The 26,943-nt window shown below is 37.0% G+C and overlaps 1 protein-coding gene across 2 annotated transcripts; it reads right to left on the bottom strand.

Moving 5' to 3' along the window:
* Positions 1-250: 250 nt before the first annotated feature.
* Positions 251-26,733, bottom strand: sec24b (SEC24 homolog B, COPII coat complex component). Of its 2 annotated transcripts, XM_014988606.2 has the most exons (24): positions 26,409-26,733; positions 22,160-22,840; positions 21,555-21,725; positions 19,498-19,629; positions 14,782-14,865; positions 13,573-13,736; positions 13,316-13,500; positions 13,136-13,238; positions 12,568-12,694; positions 12,366-12,475; positions 12,109-12,221; positions 11,173-11,291; positions 10,266-10,321; positions 9,953-10,159; positions 8,778-8,901; positions 8,066-8,224; positions 7,807-7,980; positions 7,600-7,710; positions 6,685-6,860; positions 5,383-5,520; positions 5,054-5,158; positions 4,318-4,410; positions 3,741-3,844; positions 251-1,114 (listed from the first exon to the last, which is right to left on the bottom strand). In XM_014988606.2, the coding sequence occupies exons 1-24, from the start codon at positions 26,503-26,505 to the stop codon at positions 1,000-1,002; spliced, it is 3,648 nt and encodes a 1,215-aa protein (XP_014844092.2). In that variant the 5' UTR covers positions 26,506-26,733; the 3' UTR covers positions 251-999. The 2 variants fall into 2 exon arrangements, with proteins under 2 accessions (XP_014844092.2, XP_014844095.2); XM_014988609.2 differs by lacking the exon at positions 19,498-19,629.
* Between the last annotated feature and the right edge of the window lie 210 nt (positions 26,734-26,943).

A 26,943-nucleotide genomic window follows, 5' to 3' on the forward strand; every position in this document is an offset into this window, starting at 1 on the left:
AAGATTAACAATATGCAAGGTGTAGCTATTAGATACAATACTCAATAATGTCACAATTAGCAGCTATAATTATTTAACTTCTCAATTGGATTAAGTTAAGATGATTTCCAAAATTAAAAAATTAAAGATCAGAAAGGTTGAAAAAATTAAGGAAACTCATGAGATGAGAGAGAAGCCAACGAAAAATTGCTTTCTTTAGTCTGGAATCAACTTTAATAAGTAATTTTAAAAACTACACATCAAGTCAATGTCTTTTTTTCTTTTTATTTAATAAGCTGGTTCATAAATTATCACACATAAAAGATTCTTTTCAGTAGTTACAAAGTGGATATCGACCTTAGCGCTTTAAAAAATAAAATCAATGAGAAGGAAATTGCAGACGGTTGGAAGATTGTGTAGTTTGATGAATCCAACATCCTCTCAGCAGACCAGAGAGGACCGAAAGTTTACGGAAAAACAAAAACATCCAACCCAACCATGTTCCCAAGATGGCCGTCGCCTAGCAGCAGACAAAACCGAGACATGCTGTTTGCATTTCTAAGCACATGCCAGATTCTTGTTCTATGTTCTCCAGTGTGTTCAAAACAGGGGAAAGGTAGAACAGAGAGGGCGAGTTTCAGGATACAACCAGAGGAAAAAAAAAAACAAAAACGAAAAAATAGCACGAGCTACATGTGAGGCTCACAAAACAAACTGAACTAAGGAAGTGGCATCTTCATGGCTCGACTTTGATTCCTCTTCTCTGGATCGAACCGGCTCAAACTTCACCCGGTTGCTCATTAAAATCCATATAACATCTTAAAACTTCTCTTTCTGACAGCTAAAACGTTTGATTCACAAACTTCCATGATGGATTTATTCACCGAGTCCGTCTGGAAGATGGAGAGGAAACTCATCTGGCTAAAACTGGCCTAGCACTAAGCTCACACTCAGCAAGGCCGGACTCTCTTCCCGTGGGCTTGAGGAACGTCTGAACGTCTTTGTGGGCGATACGGTAGCCTACTTGGACATTTGCTGCTGAATGTGCTGCAGAAACTCGTGGTAGGACGACGCCGACTCAGACCGGTCCTCCACCAGGTGCTGGAACAAGGTCGCCTTTGCCGACACATCGTCTCTGCCAGAAGAAAAAAAAGAAAGATTGATTCATGCATATTCATACAAAAATACCAGCATTATTGGCACAGTGTTGCAATATTGTACAAAAAGGCTGAAATGAAAAATTTGCAAAATGTGGCCTTTTGTTTATCTGATTAATCATCAGAATAATTGCTAGATTATATTGATTATTAAGAATAATTATTCAGTTAATCGATAATGAAAGTAATTGTTGGTTGCAGCACTACATTTAGTACAAAAAACAAAGTAACATATACCAGAATTACTGGCATTTTGAATATTTACAATAAAATATGAATGAATTATTTATCATTTACCCGTTTGATCGATCAGAGTGCTTTGATAGGTAATCATGACTTCCTACTTTGCTCTAGAAAAGGTATGACATGAAACAGAGGCCCAATCCCTAAATAATGATGCAAAACATTTAATCAAATCCACAGAGAAATGATTCCCCAGACAGAAAACCGACGTTCATCCATGTGTGATGAAGCCAAATCCTGCAGAAAACCTCAAGTTAAAATACATAGGCCTATTTTGTTGTATCGTTCAACCGTTTCAAGTGTTAAAGAAGAGTGCAAATATTTCTGATACACATGATTTCATGCAAATAATCCATATAATGGGACATTTTTTCTGTCTGTATGGACTGGGAAATATTTCCCCCCTAAATTTATGCTGCAGCAATAAAGATCCTTCCTGATTCGATCACACAGCTCGTTATTTTTCTCTACTTTATTTGCTGTTATCTAAAGTGAAAACATACTTTCGCTTCAAAAAGAAGATCTGAGGTGCTTTGAGGTGGGTTTTAATGGGCCTCCATCTGTTTTTGGACATTAATTTTAAGGAAATGAATGTCAGCTCTGCTGTCATTTCACATTACCACACAAGCGGCCACTGAAATGCCACTCAGCCCATTCGTCCTGACATCAGTGGCGTAAACATGTGGTTGAGTAACAATGCCGCACCGCAAGCAGCTTAGGAAATTGAAACAATGCATTCCCAGTAGATGCCATTACCACGACTCCCAACCAGTGACCTCACCGTGTTTTTACTCTGGAAATAGTCTCCAGTTGATCTCAGACCCGTCTCTTCTACAAGAAACTGTCTCCACCCGGTTTCTGTTTGCCATCCTGTTGTTTCATCATAACAATAAAACAAACTGAGGCTGAACATTTCTAACCAAATCCAATTAAAACAACTTTTACAACAAAGCTTCGTTATTTACTGTTCATTTTTACTGTTGAGACAAAACCAGCAAAACCAGGTCCTGAAAACATGCATGACAGGTCCAGTTAATCTCTCAAGCAATGGGCAAACAGACACACAGATGAACAAAGTTGTGCAATGTAATGTTTCACAAGAGCTAGGTCTAATTTCAGTTCACACAGATCAGGACTTATTTGTAGAGAGACAAATTCACACGTCTAATGAATCATTTCATGACATCTACTAAAGTGCTTAATGAAACATGAAGCTAAACTAACTTTAACTAGCATTAGTTAAAACATCCTCCGGTAATACTTCTGTTTCTGACATGTTAGTTTTATTTTAAGTCTTTTGGGCTTTGCAAATATAGAAACTTTTCTATATTTTCTGCTTTCAAATCCCAAAGTTCATTATTTTACAGCAATTGTGTGTGACACACTAAACAAGATGGCATATAACTGGGGAGTGGATAAAGAGAGACGCAAGATTTTAATCCTTTTTCCAAATATAAAATCTGAAAAGTGTGGCATGCATAATTTTTCATGATTCCTTTGATTCTGAAAGGTCCAACTGATTCAGAAGTGAATAAGTAAAGAAACTCTCGACTAAATCTGACGGGTTAGTCGAGTCATTGGTTTAGTCATTGGTTCTGCAGCAAAATACGGCTGCAACCAATGATTACTTTAGTAATCGATTAATTGACCATTCTGATGATTAATCACTTAATAAGATATAAGAAAGGCATGTCGTACAGATTTTTTATTCAACACATAAGCCTTTTTTTATACAATATTAGAAATACTTTAAAAACTTCAAATAAAGAAATAATTCAATTTCTTAAAAAAAACAGCATTTGTTTTGTAAATCTGAAGTTTAAACTATTCCACTTGAGGAGTTTTGGGTAAAATACATTTAAGTGTTTTTATCTTAAATGTAAAATGGATATATTGTTTGTATAAGTTTTGGTTTATTTATTGCTCTGAATATGTTTTTCATCAAATTACTTTTGTTTTTGAGTCTGCATAGTCCAGTTAACAACTGAATCACCATATTGATTGATGATTATTCCAATAATCGATTAATTATGATTAATCGTTTCAGTCCCACAATGGAAGGTGGTTCTATACAGTTTGGGGGTCACACTTTTTAGAAACAAGATATTTTCCTTCTACTTTCCAAACAGGCATTAATTTTTGTGCATAGTGGGATGAGGCTTGAGATTGTAACAAAAACTTTAAGACATTTGAGAGGTATGAATACTTTTGCACCTTGGTCAGCAAGTGGTATAAAAATACATTTTGAAATAAGAAAAAGCAAAATAAAAGCACATTTAATGAGGAAAGTTTTTAATAAACACCCTCATTTATGTGGGTCAGAAAGTAGCATCAGTGGCATGTGACTCCGGTTCTGCTTACTTGACGATGTGGATCGGAGAGCTGAACGCTCTGTTGTCCTGCAGCCAGTCGAGAAACGCACGGACTCTTTCCGACAGAGGAGTCTGCAGGTCAGGAATGTGACTCTGAGCGTGACAGGGACAGAGAGAGGACAACCAAAACATCAGCCAACACTGTTCTTACTATGTTTCAGACAATGTGGATTCCCCCCGTTATCCAAGTTACACAATGGAGTCAACAGACGCATTCCTGTGGATGGAAGAGCGGGTGTGTAGGTAGCGCTGGGAGTAATCGCCCCATTGTTGCAGAAATAAAAAACGCAGAGGCTGACATTTGTTGTTTATTCTGGGTGTTTCCATCACACCCACCATGCAGTGATGGTTGAACTTTCTAGGTAGTTAAAAAAAAATCTGAAAAGCTTCACCAGCAAATCTGTTTTGCTGTATGAGTTGTTTTATTTCACAAGGCAAACAGAAAAAAAGCAAATCAGTCATTTTAGAGAAATGATGAATTGCACCAGTGAGCTGCAGAAAGAGTTCATGTGATGCTAATATCCTGCAGTTTTTGTGTGTATTTTGCTTGTCCAGCTCATACTGACCATGTTGGGGGGAATTGAAGCGTAGCTGGAGCAGCCCAGAACATCACGGATAAACGTTTCGTTGCAGCATTTGCTGATCCACAGATAAAACACCTGGAGAGACAGAAGGTCATCGACAAAAATCAGAAATAATAATGATAGTTATTTAAGTTATCGATTAATCGGTTATTCTGACGATTAATCGGATACAAAAACCGGCATGTTCTGCAGATTTTTCATTTAAGCCTATTTTATACAATATTAGAAATACATTAGAAATATGAATAAAGAAATAATTAAATTCCCTTTTTAAATGTGAAACTATTTTATTACCTAAAATGCAACAAAATAACATTCCTTCAGTGAACGACTGATCATTTGCAGTAAAAAATACCTCTGATTAGGGCTGATCTGTTGACTATTCTTTGGATTAAACAGTTAATAACTGGATCGCAAAAGATGAGGAATAGATTTTCTTTTTTAGAAAATTTGAACAGGTTCATTTGAAAAAGTTCTGAAGCAATTCTGCAGAAAACTGAAGCAGAACATGAAGAGAAGATTTGCATAATTGAGGAAAAAAAAATTAAATAAAAGCTTATTTTCCTAAGGCTTCATAAAATACTTATGCACAAGCAAGAAATGTGAAAATAAGAAAAACTAGAAAAGAAACGACAAAACTAGAGAACCTAATTAAATGTGAGGTGGTTGAAGGTACAACTCAGGAAGATGGATTCCCAGAGAAACAACCTTTACTTACGTTGCCACAGTCCATGAGGAACGCTCCATCTCTGCTGAGCCTCTCAGCAGAAAGATGCAGCAGGTGAGGCTGAGGGACTACAGTATCATTCAGATGGAGCGCCCCCTGCAGGACACACATAAACGTTTCACTTAATGTAACAGTAAAGAGACTACAAGTCTACAATCATAATGATAAATGTGTAAAATAGAGACTGACTTCTCTGAATGAAAACATGTATTTAACAGTTTGTCAACTTTCCATTTCTTGTGTATCAATCAACCTGAATCGTGGGAATACAAATTTTTAAACACGGCGATATGTGAATATGTTTTAGTTAAACATCCCACCTGGTCAGACATGTTATCCAGCCGGTACAGGTCAGGATGAAGCATCCGCATCAGCTGCGGCAGCGGCTGCGTCTTGAACTCGCACATGGCGAAGATGCGCTCATCGAGCCGCGTGCTCGTTCCTGTCCGCAGCGCTTTCTGGAACAAACCGGAAAATGTCTTCAGCAATTCATTTCGCCGATGTTGGTTATGTTAATGTTTAGGAGTGATGGAAGGATGAGTGGAATGGAAAGTCGTCTGGATGAACAGATGTGTGCATTGAACAAATGGATGGATGGAAGGACAGACAGCTGGATTAATGAATGTATTGAAGGATATTAGAGGGGCGTATTGAAAGATGGAGATATTCAATGGATAAATTGGAAAATTTGATAGATTGATCAGGGACTGGACTGACTGATGAAGGGGTTTCTCTGGTTTAAGTGGTGGATTAAATATCTGTCGTAAATTAGTAGATTGATTGACTTTAATCAGCACCATGTTGAACATTTTAATTTTAGAAACATAATGTGCTATCCATAGCACAGGTGATCTTTTTTATGACAATGCCGTATGTTTCCAGGCTTGTGTAGAAACAAAATCTGTTTCGTTATTTGCAAAATCCCACAAATACTGTTTTAGTTTTTCTGAATTTCACTTTTTCTATGTTAATCGTATTTATTAAAGCAAAAAGCGTGTAATTATGAATCAGGAGCCACAAATCCACATTTACTGTTGAGGTTTTACAGAGTTAACAGAGCTGAATGATTTTACAAAAAGTGTTTAAAAGCATTTCCCCACAATTGTTTCAAAGAATTCAAAAATTATCTCCCAAACAAGTTTTTCACATTTTATAAAATAAAATCTACCTTTGAATAATTCTCCAGAGTTTAACTTCTTTTAATAATTGATTAATCTATCAATTATTTTGACGATTAATCGAATAAAAATAATGGCCCATTTTGCAGATTTGTCATTTAACCATTTAAATCAGTTTTTATAAAATATTAGAAATACATTAAAAGACGGAAATAAGTAAGTCAATTCATTTCTAAATAAGAAAAACATTTTCCTTTAGTCAATTTGAATCAGTGGAAGCTAAAACTACTTTAGTTTACAAAGTTGTTTTTCTCCATCTTAAATGCAAAATGTATATTTTTTGCTTAATTACTGCTCCAGATATGTTATTTTTCAGCAAATTGCCTTTTCTGAATCTGTATTTTCCAGTTAATAATTAATTGATTTGTAAATTTGGTGACAGTTGCTTCCATAATCAATTAATCACAATTAATCACGATTAATCGTTTCTGCTCTAACTCCCACCTGTTTGAGCAGAGCCAGGATGTAGAGGGGGAAAAGTCTCATGGCTGCAGGGACGACGACCCCAGATTGCTGCAGGTTCGACACGCTGCTTTTGTAGGCGCTCACAAAGTCCACGACGGCGTTCACCAGAGCATCACGAGCATCTGACAGGCTGGAAGATATCGATCGATCGATGGCTGGAACACACAGCAAAGATCAATTATAAAACAGGAGGGGAACCAACACCTGCAATAATGACTGAAAACTCCCACTGCAAAATTCAAGCATTTTCAAGGCAAGTTTTCACAGTGGAGATAAAACATGCAATACAGATAATTTATTACTGTTATTAATAATGTCGTGTGATAGAATTCGAAATTCTACAGTGGGACAATGTGAACTAACATATAGCAATTTTTGTGTTTTTAACAAATTTAACAAAAAATATCCCACAATTTCAATGACTTTGTCTAAAAAAAAATGAGGGAATCTTTACTTCAGTTACACAGATGAAAAAGTCACTGAGCCATTAGGAATAATAAATATTCAAAAATAAAGTAAAAAATGTTTCTGCTAAGTTTTTGGCATTTAGCAAATAGGAATAATTTTGGTAATTCTAATTCTAAGAGAAGTTTAGCCTGATTTAACTTCAGGTAGTGAGAAAAAAAATTACAGGTTTCTTTTTGTAAGGTGTATAAAAATACCTGGTTTCAACTGTAAATAACGCTTCCCAAATTTAGGTTTTAATCAAGTATTGAACTACAAAACTGTGCAGTTTGAATATCAAAATACTTTTCAAGCCTTGAAAACACCTGATTGAAATTGAAGCATTTTCAAGGATTTTAAGCACCGACCCAGAAATTAATGCAGAAATTAGAAATTAGATAATTTTCAGTAAAACAATGCAAGTTAAAGTGGTAAAAGTTGTGAACTCACCCATGTTGGCTAGCAGACATGTGATAGCCTGAACGTCAGCGCCGGCGTAAACATCGCTCAGCTGACTGACCACCGGCAGACACAGAGTGTGGACTCTGATCCGCCGTTTCCCTTCACACCGACAAATTATAACAAGATTACTTTTATTTCTATTATTTATTGTATGAGAGAAAAGTCAGTTTTTTTAGGTGCTGAATTTGGGTTTACCTTTACTGGACGTGTAGAGCAGAGCAGCCTGAAAACAGGCCAGAGACGAATCAGCAAGAGAGTCTTCGATGGACATCTGGACAGCGAAGGCAGAGTCTGGGTTCACATTAGCCAGGGACAGCAGGTCGGTGGAGCGCACAAAGAAGTTACCGTGGAACGTGTGGATGGATAAACCTGAAACCACATTATCTAGGTTTAAGGACAACTTCAGAGGAACATCTGAGAACACAAAACGAGTGTCACATTTTGTTGGGGATACCTTTAGTGCATCGTATCCTCATGACGGCCTCGAAGCCGACCTTCCTGGTGAGGTAGCGATCGAGGTCCCTCTGAAACTTCTCCAGCTGCGCCGGGTTGTGGATGTGATGAAAGGAGGGGTAGTAAAAGACGCTGCCCGCCGAGTACTTGGAGACACACGCTGAAAACAATTATGTATTTTTAGACTTCGAATGTGAGAAGGATTGATTTAAAAAAATAATAAAACTCAAAACATTCTTCATGTTTCAGGAAATTTAAAGGGGACTTATTATGCAAAAATCACATTTTCTACTTTCATTTGAGTTTCTACTTCTTCAAAAAAAAGAAAAGAAAAATTTGGCAGTAAGTTAATGTTTTTTGGTGTCTGGAAGATGAGCTGTTTCAAAAACCTCAGGAATGTAATGTCACATACTAGCGGGTACAGCACGTTACCTAGCAACCCCAACAGAGTTCAGCCCATCACCTAGCAACCCAAGTGGAGTTCGAGCATGTTTGGTCAGCTGTATGCACCGAACAATGGCTTTGGGATCAATAAAGCATTCCTGAATTTAAATTGAGTTTGAAGTTTTTAAAAAATGATCAAGATTAAAAAGAAACTGGTTGCTCAAGTTGAATAGATCTGGAGGAACATTTGAATGTCTTTATATTTGGAAATCCAAAAGCTTTTATCCTACAGAAGAATGAGAACCCAGAAGTTTCAAACCTGTTCTTACCCAGTGTTGAAAGGTCGGCGTACTGTGAGCTGAGCAGGAACAGATCCACCCCAATCTGCTGCCCTGAGCAGTCCAGAGCAAGCTTCTTATAGAAATCTGTGGCAGGACCCAGGTGCTGTGCTCCCTGAAGAGTTATCAGTCAAACGTAAAACAAAAAGAGAGAACAATCTGAGAAAATTTCCAAAAAGTAGATTACTAATAATTCATTTAGTTTTTCAATTTGAGATTTTCAGAAACCCAAATCCAGGACCAAAGACAGCAATGTGACGTCAAACATAACTGAAGTACCCATGATGGACCCAAAAAAAGCTAATTAGCTAGCAAGGGTACAACTAGCAGCTAGTTAGCGGTAGCCTCAACTGCCTCGAGTTACAGAACTAAATGAAGACGTCTGCGTGCAACTCAAATATTTGATAGACAGAAAGTCCCACGAGATTAAAAAAACATACGAGATTAAAAAGTCCTGCCATGACAAAATTTAAGACATGCAGTTAACTTATTTCAGACCAATTTATGTTGTTTTTAATGAATTTAAGATATTTTAAGGCTTTTACAGGAATTTAAGACTGTATGTAGTTAAGACTAGGCTAAATTAATCACAATAAATAACTGCATTCCTAAATTCACTTAACTGAAACACGCCAATTTTTGAAAAAACAACAAAACTTGTTTTTTGATAAAAAGTTTTGTCACTGGGATGAGGTTTCACATGTTTTGCATCACAATCTGGATGTTGCCACTGCGAAAACGACGAAGAAGACGACAACGACAGGAAGCAGCTGTTGTATCATGACGCAGCTTGTTTTTTAGTGATTTACTCACATGCTGTTAATAGCGATTTTTATTTAATGGAAACTGCCAAATTGTGTGTGGCTTTTCTTTTTTTTTACATTAGCGGAATACTGATGTAGTTTTGCACACATTTGTAATGGAAGGACAAAGCCATTTTGGACATGAAAAATGTTTTCAGCCAAAACTGACAGGATCCAAAGTCTTTGGTGAAGTCTCCAGCCACACCTGAAGAGCTAACTGGTAAACAGCTTCATAAGTAGATTAATGCAGCCCTCATTAAGGTCATTTAGTTGTTCCTTCAAATGTTGCCAGAGTCTCCACTGCATCAGATCCTTTGGTTCCAGAAATGTTTCCAAACTCTCCCATAATCAAAATCCATGAACCTTGGTGCTGGAACGCTGGTTCGGATCTTCTCTTGACTGCAGTTTCCCTGCTCCCAGAGTCGGAAGCTGAGTCTGGAACAGCGTGACGCGACCGCCGGTGGGCGACATGAGCTTGAAGGCGGCCTGTAAGGCGGGACCGAGAGCGCTGTGCGTCTCTCTGCTCTGGCTGAACATGGCCGGCAGCGACGTCAACAGCTCCTTCACAAGCTGAGGAAGGAAAATCTATTTTAACATCCTCACACGTGGCGTGAACGTTAGTCAACATGTTCATAAGTTTTACAGCACTGCTAAAAGGAAAAATGAAGACAAGTACCTCTTTACTCTCCTTTAGGTTCACCATCAGACTGTCATGTGACGGTATAAAAACATCTGCAAAAACAGTTATAGTGACATTGAAAGAAAAGAGTTTTACACAAAATAGCATCTGGAAATGTTATAACTTCGCCTTAAATCAAATCTTGGATCTCACTTTCCTCTTTCCAGGAGAAATTGACTGGCAGTAATTTAGCTTTTACCTCAAACTGCATGATACAATTTAAATTCCAGAAAAGGAATCATTTTTCTTCTGTCCATGAAAATAAAAATGTCCGGATATCTACAATAAATTTAAATACTTTAAACAGATGGAATAACAGAAAAACATTAAAGATTAATCATGAAAATGGGTAAAAATGGCTTCAAATCGATAAATAAGTCAGAAAAATGCAGACCAATCACCTTGTTAGAAGCTATTAGTCCCGCCCAGTTAATTTTATAAAAGGTAAAAAAAAATACATTTCTGATCTGCTGGAACATAGGATTACATAAAAATACTTAATTTTTTTTTATCTGATTATTTTAACGTGATGAATACACTTTGATACAATTACTTATTAGTTCAGAATTTTATAAAAGTCTTGGACTGCGCATACATTTATATGTAACATAATATATAATTATTTATTTTAATATACATCTAAAATATTTAATATATGTATTTACATCTTCAATGAAATTGTTACATAAACAATAAAGCATTTAATAGTTTATTTAAATGTTAAAGTATGGTCTTTATTAACTTAATTCACTAAATTCAACACACATTTTCCTGATCAAGTCAAATAACATCATTACCAATCTTTTAGAAATAAACAGTTATTTGCAGTAATTACACAAAACCAACCAGTGGTTAAAACAGGGTTTCTCCACCTTTCTTTTCTAATAGGAGTGAAGAGACGTACCATCGATGTCCGACACCACCAGCATCTGTGGCTGAGACAGTCCCTCCTGGAGGTTGTAAAAATGGACGGTGGTGTCAAAGGTGAGGAAGCCCACCTTGGTGCGCGCGTCTCCTGGCAACCTGAAACGCAAAATAGCCTCCATCTGTGATCGTTTAGGCGGGAAAACATCAACAAAACAAACGTTCAGGTAAAAGCCTCCAATAAGAGCTTTCTAAGGTAAGGGTGCGTTCACACCAGCCATGTTTAATCCGCTTTTGCTAAACTCTGGTTTGTTTGCCCAGAAAGTCCAGTTTGTTTGGGGAGGAGTGAATAGATAATTAAACTCTGATGTGGACCAAAAACCAAACTAAAGTTTGGTTTTTGGTTTGGTCTTGGTTCGGTTGAAGTGAACTCGAATGCATATGTGAAAGCCTGGCAGAATGGAAACCGCTTCAAAAGCAGAAAGTAGACTAAAGTGCAGGGAATTCTGGGTAACTAAACCAAAATAAAAGTGCAAGATAGCGCTAGCTGGAGAAATAGCTCGTTATCTTCAACTGAAGACAAAAGAGAACGAGTGGCATTCGCTAAACTGGAATGCCACTCTGTTTCCGTTTATGTTTTGTGAAAAAGGAAGTTGTGCACAGTGTGTTCTTCAGAGTTGTTTTGTCATTTCCTTCAGTGGTTCTTGGTGCAGTGCCACCACTGACGAGGAGGGGAACAGGTTTTGGTTCATTTGACTCAGTGCAGTGTAAAAGCAAACTGCACCAGCTGAAAACGTAACAAATGTTGCTATTTTTATCTCCAATTGAACAAGATTGGAGATAAATCATAGTCATTCCCTGACTATGAAATGGGAAAACACCCCAATGTAATGTTTTTAACAGAACACAAAAATAATGTGAGTCAAAGCAAAATGCAGTTTTCAAACTATGATCTCATTTAGGTGTCCAAACTCACTTGTCCAGGTTCTCCAGAAGTGATTCACAGAAGTACTTCAGGTATCCTGCCTCCACGGCGTTGTGAGACACGTCGAGCACAAACAGGTAGACCGCCGGCTGTGGGGGTCGTAGCTGACACCAGGGACAAAGACAGAAAGTAAGCTGTGGCCTCAAAAGCTTAGATCCTTCTGTGTTGTATTTAAAGAAAAATACAACACCTCCCTCTAGTGGACAAACAATCACATTGCAACAACAGAAAGTTGTGGAGAATTTTACCATGTAGTCTGAGGAAGCGATGAACTCCACCGTTGAGTTTTGGACCTCTGGCCTCTTGTGAGGCTCTCCATATGACCTCGTTACCGGGTTGTACATAAACTCATCTGGAACTAAACAAGACATTAAAAAAAAGAAGATAAGTCTTAGATTTTAGTTAAATCATATAAAAGGATGAAGAAATCAGTGCCTAACAGTTTCCTACCATCGTTGACTCGATAGCAGAGGTTACACTTCCACCTGCGCTGGTCCAGGAAGGTGACGAACGGGTTGATGTACGTCCGACACGAGCGACACCGCACTATCGTGTTGGATGTGATCACTGGTAGCTGCTGCAGAGAGGAACAGGGAAAGGGTTAAACTCACCCTTCTGCTCAAGTTCTGGCCTCTCAACTTGTTTTCTCCATTTTGTATCTTTTAGAAAAACATTCCTTTATTTCTGCATGAACAGACGACCAAAACAGGCTTTTATTTCCACGTCCAACGAAACGTGGTTGAATGCATACTTGATTCATTTATTTGTTTCAGGCAAAAGAAAAAATTCTGCAAATCAGTTTCTTTCACTATAAAACTTTAACAAACATTGCAGGTGTGTGTCTGTGTCTGGTGAATTTTTGATTAAAATGTGTTTATTTTTCATTCAGTGGGTAGAAAATCCAGTAAGAGTAGCAACACTTCATAATAAAATAAAAAGTAAAAAGTACATTTTCTGAAAAAAAGTTACTCTGGTAAATGTAACTAATTACTTCCCAGCTCTGAGCAAGAGCAGCTACCTGTAAATCTCTGAAGGGGTGAAGGAGGAGGCCCAGAGGGAGGCGGGCCTTGTTGAGTAGCGCCTGGGTCTGAGGGATGCTCGTCAAGGTGCACCTGAATGTCCTGGAGAGCAGAAGAACAGTCCGTCAAGATAATCAGAAGAAAAAGTGTTGAACGATGAAGGCGTGTGACCAACTTACTGTGGGCTGCAGTTGACCTTCTTCAGATCGGGGCTGAGGTTCGGCTCAGGAGCCTCCAAGGGCCTGGAAGGGAGCAGGTTCCTCTCCTGCAGCAGGTTGACCGGCCTGAGGGCCTCCATCTCCAGCTCTGGGACGCCGCTCAACCCGCCCAGAGCTGCAGAGAGCTGGGACAGGTTGGGGAAAGGCTGCAGAAGAAGAAACGGTTAAAAAACAAAAAATAAAAAGTTTCTTTCTGCACAGCAGCTCTGTTCTGTCACCTGGGAGTACTGCTGGTAACCCGGCTGACTGTACACGCTGTGGGACGGGGAAGCATCGGGGCGGGTTGCTTGTTCGTGCTGATAGGCTGACTGCATGCCGTGGTAACCATAGCTACCAAAGGGCGGAGCCTGATTGGTCATGTTGTTGGAGGGCGGCATGGAATCTGTGCAAAAGACATTTCAGAATCGATATCATCATTAAAACAGGAATATTTCAGTGTTTTGATATTTTACTTTAACTATGCCACTTTAGGAAGGTGGGATGTTTAATTTAATTTAAAAAGTGCAACTCATTCAATCTCCTCTTTACGACTACTCAACATTAGGGTTGTTGTAAACAATTAGTTTAGTAATCAAGTAATCTGTCAATTATTCGATCAGATAAAATGAAATAAAATATTGATGAATACTGTCATAACAGCAGAATTAACTCAAGTCAAGTTCATTTTTATAGTGTATTTCAGTAAAAAGGAAATTCAAAGTGCATCTTAAAATAACACAGTCATCAATTATGAAACAAACATTACATTCTGTCAAATGTTTCACTCACTGTTAATCACAGGCAGCTCTAAACAGGTGAGTTTTAAGCTTTTATTTAAAGGAACTCAGTGTTTCGGCTGCTTTGCAGTTTTCTGTAAGTTTATTCCAAAATCATTTTGTTTAATATCACTAGTAAATATTGACCCAAATTTTCATACCTGTGCATCCCTAACAAGCTTAGAAAGTTAAAATATAGTCAACATGGACAAAAATCATACAAAAATCTGAAATTTTAATAATAATAAGTTGTGTATTCTCCAGTTTTTAGTTTTCGTATTCATCTCGTCTGTAAAAGTGCATAAAACTGTGTCGATTTCGTTAATGTTGGGGAAAAACAATCTCTTATTTGTGATGTTTCCATTAAACGAGAAATTAAGTTTGTTCTCACAGTAAATCACTAAAAACACACGATGGTGCGGTCCTGCCATCTTCTTGCTGGTTGTTGATCATGTGACTCATTTGATGCAAAAAAAAAAAAAAATTCCATTGCAGTTTTGTGAAATAATAAAATAATTTCAATGCAGCTGAAAAACCACTTCACTCCAGCAGAAAAAAAAAATCATGTTTTTTTCCTACGTTGGCGTGTTTTCATTAAGCAAACTTATTTTCACAATTCCAATTTGTGTAATTTTAAAGTCATTGGAAATGCAGTTTGTGGTGACGATGTACCTGGATAGCTGCCGCCTTCGAGGGAATCATAGTTGTTGGGAACTGGAGAGGCGCTGCCGGTACTGGAGGAGGAAGTGTCGCCGCCTGAGAGAGACAAAAAAACAGGTAGGAAGGATTTAAAACATTTATATAAATATCATCCAGGAGGGACGAAGAGTACTGGGGTGAAAGAGAACAAAGAAACAACAAACACGGTTAAAACAAGACATTAAATCCATGTTGAGAGAACATTAAAGAAGACCTTCAAGTGTCAGTAGCAGGTAGAGATAAATAAAAATAAGTCAATGGGAAGCAAAAGTGGAAAATCAAAGAAATCAAAGTGTGGATTTTTGTTTGTTGAATGTAATACTTTAACTCCCTCAGGCCTCTGAGAAACAGAGTGAGAAGAGCCAGAGGAGCAGCTTGAAGCAAACATGAAAGCCTGCCTTTAAATCCTGAAGGAGTCGTTGTGCTGATGTTGTTTCGTGGGAAGCAGAGGCTTCAGAGGATTGGAAAAACGTATAGAGAGACAGAAACAGGTTTCTCCCAGCACTAGACGGGTACCACACTCAGAAAACCACATTAATCCCTTTAAAGTGCTAAAAAAGGCTAATGAATACAGAACTGAAAAACAATAACGTTCAGTTTTTTTTAAGCGACAAGACTTTTTATGGTTTAATCTCTTTAAAAATCAGAAAAATAATAATCTGCAGCAAGTTTGAGTCATCATAGACAAACTCTGCCTAGTGACCGCAGACGAGAGTTTCTGATTGGCTTATATAAAAAAAATAAAAATCACAATTAGACGCCGATTTTAGACGGAATCAAAATCAAACTTGATTTGCGTTGTTATTTTACAGAAAAGTTTTACACTGATCATTTAAATGTATATGGAGTAAGTGATGTCATTTAATTTTTTCATCGTTTTACTTTTTGTGTGTTTCTGAACTTTTCTGAATCCTGTTATTCATTTTCTGGATGTGAACTGAACCTGTTTCCGTGTTGTAGAATGTCTTCAGATTATGTTTGTTGTGAGCTGGTACTAAATTAATTTAACTGAATTAAAGTAATTGGATGAAACATGGACATGGATTAGACATACAGGGCTTTTTTGTGCAGCTTGTAGTGATGATGAAGTCATTTTTCTGGATGAACAAACAGAAAAGTCAGACAATAAAGTTCTTAATCCAATCAAATTTTAGTTATGAGCCTTATTATAATTTTTAATTAAGTTAACTGAAGCATTTGTAAGTAATTAGTCACATTTTAATTGAAAAGCCTAAAGTAAACATTTTTTTAATCAAACACTTTTGTTGAACAAATAGACATATGAGCTCAACAACAAATATATTTATTGTTTTTAATCTGTTATTCAGGCTATTCAATCATCAGAGTGGTGCAAAGTGCTGTTATGTCCATTCAGCTGTTTGAGGATGTCGCTTGTGCATCAGATTCACAGGCGTACTGGAAACAAATGAATAGAAAGGTTCCTGCTGGAACTTTTGTGTGTAATAAATTAAATAGAGGTGATTATTTACATTAAAATTCTATTAATTTGATTAATGACATGTGGAATTATATGGGTGATTAATTAATCAAAATTAACGTGTTAAACTCTCAGTCCTTCAAAATTTATGATCCAAACTTATAAACCTGATCATATTGCTGATGTTTTTCAAAAATTTGTCCCTACAAAACCTAAATCTAAACAGCTTATGCAAATTTCGTTTACCAGTAATTTTAACTGTAAATTCCTTTTCTTTTTGTCCTCCACTTTAATATTTATAGAGAACAAAATGCTCAAATATAATTTTATTGAGTGCAAACAGAGTACACACGTTTCCTCAACGCATGTCCAACTCTGGGCAGGATTTCCATAAGGATTAGGTGGACAGAATATTTGAATGAAGCCATTAATCCATGTGGGTCAAAAGGAGAGATCAGCAGCAAACCAACAAACAGCAGGCCTGATGCTGGGAGCTCATTGGACAGAACCGGATCCAATTATCTAGCAGTAAATCTGAGCAGCAGACGCCGGGATTATGAGCTCTGAGAGAGGCAGACAGCTAAGCATTCTCAAAGACACTTGTTACGCCTCTTCCTACAATGTTCAGCTCAGTGGCAAATCTCTTCTCATGCAGCATCACAGATTATTCATGATAAAAACTCTTTTCAAAATGTTTCAATGTGCTTCTAAAAGTCACGTTAATCTAATTATCTTCAGTCAGTGCTGAGAAGAAAGATTCACAGAATCTGCACTGCAGGAAGCAACATGTGCTAAAGCAGTACAGACTAATAAAAGAAAAATTAGATTTATTTTTTAAATCATACAAATTTTGCAAACAAAGAAACGGTGGATTTGGCTTTTAACGTCACAAAAATCCACATTATTTTCTTTCCATTGCAAACTCAACCTACAATGTATTTTGTTAGGATTGTATGTAGTAGATCAACAGGAAATAATGCAATATTGTAAAGAGGGAGGTTAGTAATAGCGGGGTATTTTTCTGAAAAGTATTGGCACATCTGGATCCAGTCCCCTGACCGACAGGTTTACGTTTTTGGGGGTTGTTTTCAGCAGCTCTACAAAAAAAGCTGTTGTAGAAAAAAAAATGGACTTGAATCATTATTTTAGGAAGGCAATTCATTTTTTTTTCATTAATTGTCAAACATTGACAAACAAGAGTCAATGTTTGAAAAATTTTAGAGAAGTTAACTTTCCAACCAAAAGTTCAGAGAAACATTAATGAATGGATTTTATTTTACAAACTTAAACTATTTTAGCAAACAAAACAAAAAGAATACTAGATCATGTTTATATATTTTGTGCCAACTTTGTCCAAAACAAGTTATCTAAACTCTCTCAAAATAAAGACTAAAAATATTTCCCCTATAATTTAACACAAAACAACAATTTCAATATTTTCTGCTGAGAGCTGTTTTAAAATAAAAAAATATTATAATTGTGTAAACAACAGATTGATATGGTAGAATATTTTCCTATCTGATTAGCTTAATTTAGAGAGACAAACCGATGTTTTGCATAAAGACACAAAGTGTGTTGAACCGAGAGGATCGGAGTAAATCATTGGGGACAAACGGGAAGCTAAAACAAGCTCAGCTTTTTATTAAGGGACATGCTAACGCCTGCTAACCAGACTCTCCAGTGAGGAACAAGACAGTAAACAAGCTGAGAGAGAGGCTATATTTAAACACATGTTAACCTCTGGCTGATAAAGCAGAACACCAGAAAGACAGACTAACCGCACCATTTAATCCCTAACATGCACAAATTCAGGAATACAACAGTATTTCTTAAACATTATAGGTTGGTACTGATTTTAGGATTTGCAGTCCAGAGGATTTCAGATTAAATATTATGTAAACAGGAAAAAAAAAATCAAAAAACAAACAAACAAAAAATGTATATATATAAAAGTAAGAGATTTCCAAATAAAATATTGAGAAAATCATTAATAATCTAGGTCAACTCTAGCACAAGAATAAAAATCTAATACTTTCTAATTCCTTTTAAAAAAAGCAACATGTTTCTGTATGACTCAGTACTGGACAACAATGCAAATACACGACATTATGGAAATTACAGAAAAACTATTGACTTACTTCTAACACAAGTTAATTGTTTGCATTTCAAATCCAAATACATAAATGACATTTGAGCATAAATGGAAAACATGAAAATGAAAGATAGCTGTAGCAGCAGCAGCATTTAAACCGCGGTTTCCAGTCGACCATGAATGATGTAAAACAATGTTAGTTCAGAGGTCAACTGTTGCCTATACGCTGTAAACATTCTGCATACTTAATGCAACACGATGCAGCTCATGACCAAAGCTCACTGAAAACACCAATAGACTAAATAATTAGTTTTTCACGATGGAGTGTTAGGGATGCACTAAGGAAAAAAAAATTAAACAAAGACAAAGTTGCACCTATTTTGTCTTTGTTTTTCACCTAATGACTTAAGCCTTTTTATACAATATTAGAAATAGATTAAAAGATGCAAATAAATAATTTACTTCCTTTTTAAAATAAGAAAACAGCTATTTTATAGCCTAATTGTATTAGGCTAATTGTGTGCTTGATCATTTGTTTGATATTTTGATACATCTGTAATTTTTTACAGAATTTAAATTAGGTTAAGCTAAAGCTAAAACTATCACTTCAGGAGATCTGGGCTAAACATATTTGCAGAATTTTTTCTTTATCTTAAATGCAAAATGTAGATTTTTTCCCCCACAATTTTGGCTTAATTCCTGTTCTGAGTGTGTTTTTCTTTCAGCAAAAAGCTTTTTTTTTTTAACTCCACTTAATTGATTACTAAATTAGTTGACGATTATTACAATAAATTATTATCAACCCAACCTAAATCTTTACATCCCAACAGCATCAAAATTGCAGATTTTGCATTTTTTGTGACCTTTCTAAAAGGAAAAATAATACAAGCAACATTAAGATTATATTTCAAAGAATAAGTCTGCATAAAGTATGAGAACTGTTGATTTAGATGAAGAAGGAGGAATCTGATTAGTCAGTAAACTGATTAAAGAGGATTTGCTTGTAAAAGACAATTTACTCAGAGGAACAGAACCGTGTACATGACAAGACATTTCAGGGAATGGTGATGCTTAAAGAAGCTGCATGAGTCTATGGGGATGAAGAAATCAGAAACAGATGGGACAGGGGTGAAGTTGGGAGGTAAAAGCTAAAGCAGACCTGCTTCCTCATCCTCCTCCTCCTCCTCATCATCATCATCAGTGCTGGATGACGAGGGGGCTGCAGCTGCGCCTGAGGTGGTGGCAGAGGCTGAGCTAGCTCCACTATTAGCAACATATCCGTACCGCAGGCCTGTTGGAAGGGGGATCGGGAGAGGATCATCAGAAAACTATTAGGACTGACTGAGCGACTAACAGCAGAGGGGCTCGGAGTGTGTGTGTGTGTGTGTGTGTGTGTAATGTTTAGGAAAACAATCTGCTTTTCCCCTCAGTCTGTTTTCCTTCAGTATGAAACAAAACTGCTCTTACCTTTAGAAGAATTAAAATCCCAAACCATTCACTGTTGTTTTTTTCTAAATAATATGATCTAAGAATTTCTAAAACAAACTGTAGTCGACTTTTTTGCTTATATCTAGGGCTGGACAATACGGCTGAAAAAATTAACACAAAAAATTAAAAGAATTTCACATCAGTCGATATTCATAATTATTGATAAGTTTATTTGTTTTAAATATCTGAAACAATTTTTAACTTCTAGTGTGAGTTTTTCTGTTTTAGCCACAGTTTTCACTCCATGGCATTGTTTTTTTTTATTTTTAAGCAGTTATAAGGACAGTGAAACATTCAACTGCTGCTGTGGCAGTTATTCTGCAAGTTGTTGCTAGGTAACCAAAGAAAGAGTGAGTTGCTAGGTAACCAAAGAATGTGTAAGTCTGTTGATTCCACTGATCTTTTTTATTTTTTGCCCCACATCCCCCAGAATGCTGTACTGTTAAGGTTCAGAGTTCAGTGAATAGTCTATTTATTGAATATTCTATCTGATGTATTATCTATAGATAATGATCACATCTCTATTGGAATATGTATTATTATTGATTTAATGTCCAGCCCAACAAAACCAGAGTTAACAGAATGGCAAAATGACAATTAAAAGAAAGAGGTCCTCCCCAATTATGAGGTAAAATACACTTAAAAAATCACAGATGAAAAACATTTTATTAGTTTTCTTTATATAACACAAGCAAGAGGAAAATGTCAACAGGTGGCTCCCCTGTTATTTCTTACCCTTTTATCCAATTTTCTTTTTAAGGCTGATAGTTTGAATCAGAAGAAAACAATGATCTAAAACAGACAAATAATGTGGAACCAAGCTAACATTAAATATAAAGAACGGCCCAGACATCAGTGTTGAGTGAAAAAAATGAAGCTGAGAGGAAACCTGCCAAATTAAATGAAGAATGGTCAAATATGCAGTAAAAAGTATATCAAATATTAAAAACCAGAACTCAATTTGATATCCAAGTACATGATTGTACACAAACTGTATTACTGAAACAACCTGAAATAATTGTGCAAATAAACAGCCCTCTTTCTAAAGTCTGAGGTTGTGCAGGTGGGGTTTCAGAAACTAAAAAAGAAAACACAAGTGCAACTGGTGCAGGTTTTCTGCTGTACTACTGATAGTATCAGCAGAGAAAATTATGGATCAGACATAAATAAACTAGCAGCACATTTCAGACACTAAAGATTTGCATCGAGGCTCAGACACCTGCACGTCTGAAAGCTTTTGGTGTGTACAGCAGATTACATGTGTGCTGCACTGAAAGTGCAGCTGTGATCATCTAAACCTTTCACACACCTTTCCACGTTGGCTTAACGCAGGTTTCACTGTCAGAGCTGAGCTAAAAGAAATGAGACAGAAACGCCAGAAGATAGGGCTGGGCGATAAAATAAAGTCTCAGATATTTTTATACCAGATCAGAAAATCTTGATTTTGATTTTGAATCTTGATTTTTAACAAATTAAATCTTCAAAATATATTTATTTAAAAGAATATACCAAAAAATACCAAAAATTTCAAAAATCTGATTAATCAATTTATTGCCCAGCCCTACCATAAGATATAAAGACATGATATGTAATCCCGTCTGTGAGCAAAAGATCTTCAAACACAAACATGCATCTTGTTTGTGAAGCTCCATCTTTGCACTTTTGTAAATAAACAGGCAGACGTCTACCATTTTTCAATATGAAACAGAAAAAGAAGCCATTATTTACCTTGGTGGTGGCTTGGGGAGGAATGGACTGAAGCGGAGGGGGTTCCTGAGGGCGGCCGGTCTCCATCCGCACCTCCACTGCTTTGTGTCACCCCGCTGTAGGAGTTGTAGTTGTGAGGGGCCTGATGGCTTTGGTCATAGTGTTGGTGGATGTTGTTTTGAACTGCAGCTTCTAACAGAAAAACAAAGAATATGGTTATAGGACGACTAATCTAAGGCAGAACCATTAGGATTTGGAAACTAGAATTAGATAGGAGTCGGAAATTGGCAAGACACCATCTGTCAATTAATTGAGTGGGTTAGGCAACAACTGACCAATCAGCTGTCACAATTTGGTCCAAAGTGAAACGCCCTGAACCTGCAACAAATTTGTTGCGGTCAAAGAGATTTGGTGGAAAATAAATCTGAAAAATGGTAAATGTTCACATGCAATTAGAGAGCATATGCAAAACCAAAAACTTTAGCATTGTAAACAAAAAATAAATATTAAATCTCAGAATGTAACCTTCATAAAAAATATGTTTTTTCCATATTGCCATGGCGTCATGTTAATTGGCGGAGAGAAACAGCAACAACCCACATGATGAAGCTTTCTGCCTGGCATACCTGTGCTTCCTTTGCCATTCACTGTCGCTGCCGTTTGATGCCCCGTGCCATACCCCGGCTGCACCGCCGTCGAGGCTGGAGGCAGAGCGCTGAACTGATGCAAGGGCGCGCCCATCTGGGTGGACATGACTCCAGGAGTGGAGGTGTTGGAGGAAGTGTGGGGGGCATACTGGCTGCTCGCTGAGGCAGATGGGTATGAAACATCTGGGTAGACGGGAGCGGCAGCTGGCGGTGAAACCAAACTAGGATGATGCTGCTGCTGCTGATGATGATGATGATGATGATGGCGGGGGTGTGCTGGAGACGCTCTGTATGATTGCTGACCATAGTAGGGCCCTGGAGTGGTGTAGAGTGTCTGCTGCTGCTGGAATGCCTGTTGGTTGAACTGGGCATTTGAAGGTGGAGGTGCTAAAGATGGGAGGGTGGCGTACGGCTGAGAGGGCGGCGGAGCAGAGTATGGAGACGGTGCTACTTGATGCTGAGGGAGTTGTGTTTGCTGCTGCTGCTGCTGTTGTTGGTGGTTGTTTTGGTAGTAGTTCTGACTGTGGGCACTGCTTGTGATTGATGCTTTGCTGGGAGCGGAAGTGGCGTGGCTGGGGATGGAGGGATAGCTCTGCTGTGGAGGCGGGACGCCATAGTAACCTGCAGGAGGGTACATGGATGGGTGGGTTGGTAGTGGACCTGGAGAGAAAGAGAACAGACGTCAAAAAAGTTGTTCACCTTTCAGGCCTGACATCTCAATGAGCCTTCAGAGTCACATAAAGACAGTTACAAAGTCAGCCTTTTATCGCCTGAAGAACATTTCTAGGATTAAATGACTAATGACTCAGCAAGATCTAGAGAAACTCCTCCATGCGTTTAGTTGCACTGACTGCTGTCCGCATTCTCACTAAAACCAGGAGGATATAGCAGTTTTAAAGTCCGCATACTGGCTCCTTGTAGCTCAGAGAACAGACTTTAAAATACTGTTCTTAGTTTATAAGTCACTGAACGATTTAGCACCACAGTACATTAAAAGCTGTTGTTGTATCAACCTGTCAGACCACTGAGGTCTACTTTGCATCCCCAGAACCAGAACTAAACATGGAGAAGCAGCATTCAGCTTCCATGCATTTCTATACTTTCATAAAACTGCTGAAACAGTTTCTTTAAATCAATATTAAAAATCCACGTGTTTGGAGTCACTTTTAATCTATAGTAAGTAGAACATTGAGTATTTATTTTATATGTATTTTGATTATGGCATTTGACAAAATGTAATGTTTAGTGCTTGTTTTATAATCGGTGACTGTATGATGTCTTTATGATGTAAAGCACCCTGTTACTGAAATGTGTTAAACAACTAGCTTCAGATGTTCTTGTGTACGTAAACAGATTAAAAACTCACATAATTACATAGAAAACCCTTCAAGTAAACATTTAAATTGTCAATCAAATTGATGTTTCAAGTGCAGCAGTAGCCATGTTCAGCTTCTTCCTGTTGCCATAAGTTTCCAAATTTGATTTATTTCTGAATAACCCTGAGGAAAGCCCCAAATCCCACAAGAGATGTTGGTAGCCTTTCACAGGTTCTCGTTTTGATATTATTTTTTAATATTGTCCTAATGAGAATATACTGTACTGGAACATATATTCTAAGTTTATTCTTTCTGCTCCTTTTCATTCATTATTTTTGTTGTTGTTACATTAACTATTCATATTTATAATTGAGTGAATAAAATACAAAAATAAAATGAAGACAAATGAGAAAATCTGTTTTATTTTATTATTTTTAGGGGTGTTAATATTTTAAAGCATTGAGCACCAGGCCAGTTTTAATCATGTTTATGTTTTTGTGTTATGGCAAGTTTTGAGTTTGGCAGGAAAGCTGACTCATCTCACTGTAACCAAAGCTACCTAATGGCATCAATAAATTTGACTGATTGATTAATTTGAAATAAATAAAGTGATTTAAAAATCAACTTCTGGGATAAAACCTACTTTTTTAAAATGACACTAATTTCAGTCTTTAAACAGGAATATGTTTTCACTGCTGGCATCATCACAGTCTACGGACTGAGTTTCTGGACTTGTTCTAAAAGTTAAATGGTTTAACTTATTAATATAAGAAATAAATCTATTAATCACATGATAAATTATGGCAAGTTCAATAAAATCAATTTGCATGATTTAGCATTTTCTCTTTTCTCTCTTTCTAACAAAAACTGGATGACAAAAGTCTTCAGTCAGGTGCATTGGTCACAACTAGCCCTTTTTTCTGAAGAACAACTTTTTTTTTTAAACAAAGACTTCATAATTCATTTTTATTTCTTATCTGTTGTGTCATTTATTTATTTAGGATATTTAAAATGTCTTCCAGTTCCTGTGTTAAATGTTAATTAGAATTTAAAGTTTATTGATCTTTGAGAATGTGATCTTACATAAATGAAAATGGTTTCAAAAAAACAATATTATTGTTAATCACAGTAACTTCTGGGGCAATTTATTGTTCAGCAATTTTTTTTTTTTTACGGTTACGGGCTAATTACATGTGTACAAGTCTGTGCTAGGCATAATATTTCACTGATTATCTAAATAAGTCAGTTGTTTTTAGTCCAACTGTTGCTGAAATTCTTAACTTCTGCCTATGTTTCAAAATGAAACACTTAATATGTTAAGTGTTAACTTAAATAATTACAGTTGAAAACTAGATAAATCTGTGGTCTGTTTATTGATGCCGAGTCTTTGCTTGAAAACATCTGAAATTTCCAAAATCAGAAACAAACTATTGTCAGATTGGTTAGAGAAAGCAGGATAAAGACAGAACAGATTACACAGAATCAGGTTACCAGCAGTGCAACTAACACAAACACAGAGGAAGAAAGCCCAAATTGATGATTTATTTCTGAATAACCCTGAGGAAAGCCCTGCATCCCACAAAAGATGTTGGTAGCCTTTCGCAGGTTCTCGAGTGAGAGTACGCTCACATCCCTCGACGTCTAATCATCATGGTATCTCAGGTAGACTACAGCAGACAGGAAAACACTCCAACTGTCATCCCAAGTGAACAAACATAAAATAAAATCACCTGGACTCAGGCTGCAGCACTTGAAAGCGCCTCAAGAAACAACCAGACTGCACACATCAGGACCACCATGTACATCTTACAAAGTCTGCTGCACACTAACAAGTCTGATCTAAACACTAAATTAAACTATACTTAAAACTGCAACTATAATTTACAATAATTACAGCACTCTGCATATATATATATATATATATATATATATATATATATATATATATATATATATATATATATATATAGACGTGATTTATACTCTCATTTCAAATCCCATCTATATTACAGTGTTAACAAGCTAATGTAAACCTATAAAACTCAAGCATATACAGAAATGTACGCTGTTACACAGCCGTTTATAAACAGACATATTTATGAACAGTATCGCTGTTTCTCTGGCACAGATCTTTCACCATCTGTCACTGTTTTATCTTACATAAGGCCCTCTAAGATTTAATACTTTACTTTTTTGGTTCTTCATACTTTGTTACCTTTGTTATTTGTAGAACTGCAAACCTAATGGCACCGTACAGTCTTGTGGGTAGCACTGTTTATTCTTTTATCAGAAAAAGGAATAGAAAAATTATTTGGGCTCAAAAGTATCAAACTTTCTTTATCTTTCAGATTAGCAATAAAAGATGAATCCATAAAGTTAAAGTTCATACATGTGTAAACACAGCACAGCGATTTATCTCTAAAATTAGCTAAAGTTTTACCTCATTTTCTTATATCTGCTAAACATTTAATAAATCACATCAGCAGTCAGGGCTTGTCGCATTTTAAATACGCACTCATCAGACAACATAAAAATAAATGTAAAACCTAGTCGTGCAATTTTAAATTAATAGTTGTTTTGGGGACTTTTGCTATTAAGACTGAAATGATTGCGCACAATCTGTCTCACTTGCTAACACTTGGCTAACTTCAACCCCGTTATCTCCATTGGACTGCATTAGCTTCGAGCTAGCAGGTCTTAGCACTTAGCTTTACCGCGAGATGAAATCATCACTTCTCACCAATAAAAAAAATGGTTTCCTCTTTTAAATCAACTTAAATCAATTGAAAGTAACAGTGGCGAAATGAAACGCAAAAAGAAGAAACAGAAGGCAGAGTACAAAAAACAAGCCTCAACGGCGTTAACATGCTAACACCAGCAGGCTGGCTAATCGCATCCTCCCGGCCTGTTACCGTTCTGACAGGGGGGCGCAGCTCCACCGTTCGGCGTTGGGTTCTGGTTGTATCCCGCAGAAGAACTGTCGAGGTTTGTGAACCCCGGCGCAGACATCGCGCGGTCCTCCCGTTCTCACGTCCGGAAACACAAGGGTGAGTGAACACACATGAGCATCCGTGTCCCAAAACCTGGTTACCTCCTACCCGCGACAGAAGCGGCAACCGCTGATGGTCGTTGAAGACCCGGACAGCGAAGCCAGGGAGGTCCGCTCAACTAGTGAGGATGCTTAGGAGCTTAGCTGACACCTGCGAGCGTTCATGTCACTCCCTCTGCTGGAGTTGCTATGCAAGTGTTTATTTTTTCACATAACAGGTTGGGGATTCATTCATTGATCATGTTTAATAAAACATTTAAACATGGTAGCTTTAAAATATCCACGCACGAAATTAGACCAGATTAGCAACTTTTTTTTTTTCCTGTACACTGTCCCATGAATTTTTAATTTCCATTTGCTTAACAAATACTTTCATAAGTCTTGATATGCAAATTAAT

Source organism: Poecilia mexicana, unplaced genomic scaffold (genome assembly GCF_051168715.1).
Source record: "Poecilia mexicana isolate PSO_F unplaced genomic scaffold, ASM5116871v1 scaffold_10, whole genome shotgun sequence".
Taxonomy (NCBI): domain Eukaryota; kingdom Metazoa; phylum Chordata; class Actinopteri; order Cyprinodontiformes; family Poeciliidae; genus Poecilia; species Poecilia mexicana.

Bases quoted from the DNA above. Each gene is read 5' to 3' on its own strand.
- sec24b (XM_014988606.2), bottom strand. From the start codon at position 26,505: ATGTCTGCGCCGGGGTTCACAAACCTCGACAGTTCTTCTGCGGGATAC. The intron at 7,981-8,065 runs GTATCCCCAACA...ATGTGGTTTCAG, and splicing joins GAGGATACGATGCACTAAAG to GTTTATCCATCCACACGTTC. The intron at 5,159-5,382 runs GTGGGATGTTTA...TGTGTCCTGCAG, and splicing joins TGGATAACATGTCTGACCAG to GGGGCGCTCCATCTGAATGA.